The sequence below is a fragment of the Frankliniella occidentalis genome, unplaced genomic scaffold, assembly GCF_000697945.3.
Source record: "Frankliniella occidentalis isolate FOCC.00 unplaced genomic scaffold, Focc_3.1 Scaffold27, whole genome shotgun sequence".
NCBI lineage: Eukaryota > Metazoa > Arthropoda > Insecta > Thysanoptera > Thripidae > Frankliniella > Frankliniella occidentalis.
In genome coordinates, this window is record NW_026267157.1 from 2,291,976 (window position 1) to 2,293,184 (window position 1,209).

Below are 1,209 nucleotides of genomic sequence, written 5' to 3' on the forward strand. Positions count from 1 at the left end.
ATTACTGCAATGTCATCCATCATATATTTTAGGTAACCAAAAACTAATTTTTAATGATACAAACCGTTTGAGAACAACTTTTAAAACTTTGGGGTATGAATGTACTGTTGTGGTCCTGTGACAGACAGTTTTCTCGCATCCCTTGGAACACGTAAAATCCTCTATTACTTCCGGCTGGGTCAGTAAACGGTCAATTCCACATTGGATGGAAACCTCACAGCTCACAAACAAATGGCTGATTGGATTGTATGTATGTGATTGTAACCTACATGACTGACATTGATCTGCCGGATAGAACAAGTAGGCAACTAAAACAATCCATACCCATCAGAGAGATGCTACTTGTAAAGCTTCATAGAGTTTTCTAAACCTACCAACAGTTAAATTCCACCCACCAAATATTTCCCCCACAGCAGTAGTCTGCTGGGTGCAGAAGTCAGGTCTGGAGATAATAAGAAATACATTAGATTTCAACATAAAAAATTCATTAAAATTTTCACCCCTAAAAAAAACAAAGAGGGACAGAAGACTTACTTGTTACCCTTCTTCGTCTCCCTCATGAGAAGCTCGGCCTGCAAAGTTTGGTGGATGCTCGTCAGAAATTCATGAGGGTCTTCTTCTCTCCCAAAGACTAAATTATCTTTGCTGACTTCTAGAAAGTGGAAAGACACATTTTGAGATAACATTTTCCTACAACAGTGAAATAATATGTACACAAAAACTCACTGCGGAGAAGGTTTACTATCCCAAGAGGCAGGAAAACGTGTTGGGAACGCATTTTTAGCATTGTCCTATACAAGGTGCAGGTGACGCATCCCAACAGACTTTTACACTCACTTCGGTGTTCATTATCATTTTCCAGGAAGTCCAAAAAACCAGGAATGTGGAACAGTGACTTGACACAAAATTACATGATGAAAATAATAGCACTCATATATAAGAAGAAATGCATTGTCATAAGCACTATTACCTGCAATGATGCATTTAGGTAACACGTGTTGCCTACATTAACAAGGCCACAATGACTATCTTTTATTGCTGACCAGCTATATTGAATGCATCTCTGATACAGCTTGCCTTTCAAAGAAGGAGGTCCAGAATTAGACCACTCCTAATAAACAGAAAAAAAGGTTATCATACATACCCTTTCAATTAAAGAATTGAGATGAAATGAGGGGGAAAAAACAGCAACATAAGTCATACAGTGAA

At 38.1% G+C, this 1,209-nt stretch overlaps 2 protein-coding genes across 2 annotated transcripts in view; both read right to left on the reverse strand.

The window, feature by feature from the left end:
- LOC113209345 (uncharacterized) overlaps positions 1-1,209 on the reverse strand; it is a 31,195-nt gene that overhangs the window by 19,205 nt on the left and 10,781 nt on the right. The gene's annotated exons all lie outside the window — the stretch shown is intronic.
- Positions 13-1,121, reverse strand: LOC127749034 (ubiquitin carboxyl-terminal hydrolase 17-like protein E). The gene is made up of 4 exons (XM_052265466.1): positions 727-1,121; positions 535-652; positions 375-442; positions 13-284 (listed from the first exon to the last, which is right to left on the reverse strand). The coding sequence occupies exons 1-4, from the start codon at positions 785-787 to the stop codon at positions 13-15; spliced, it is 519 nt and encodes a 172-aa protein (XP_052121426.1). The 5' UTR covers positions 788-1,121.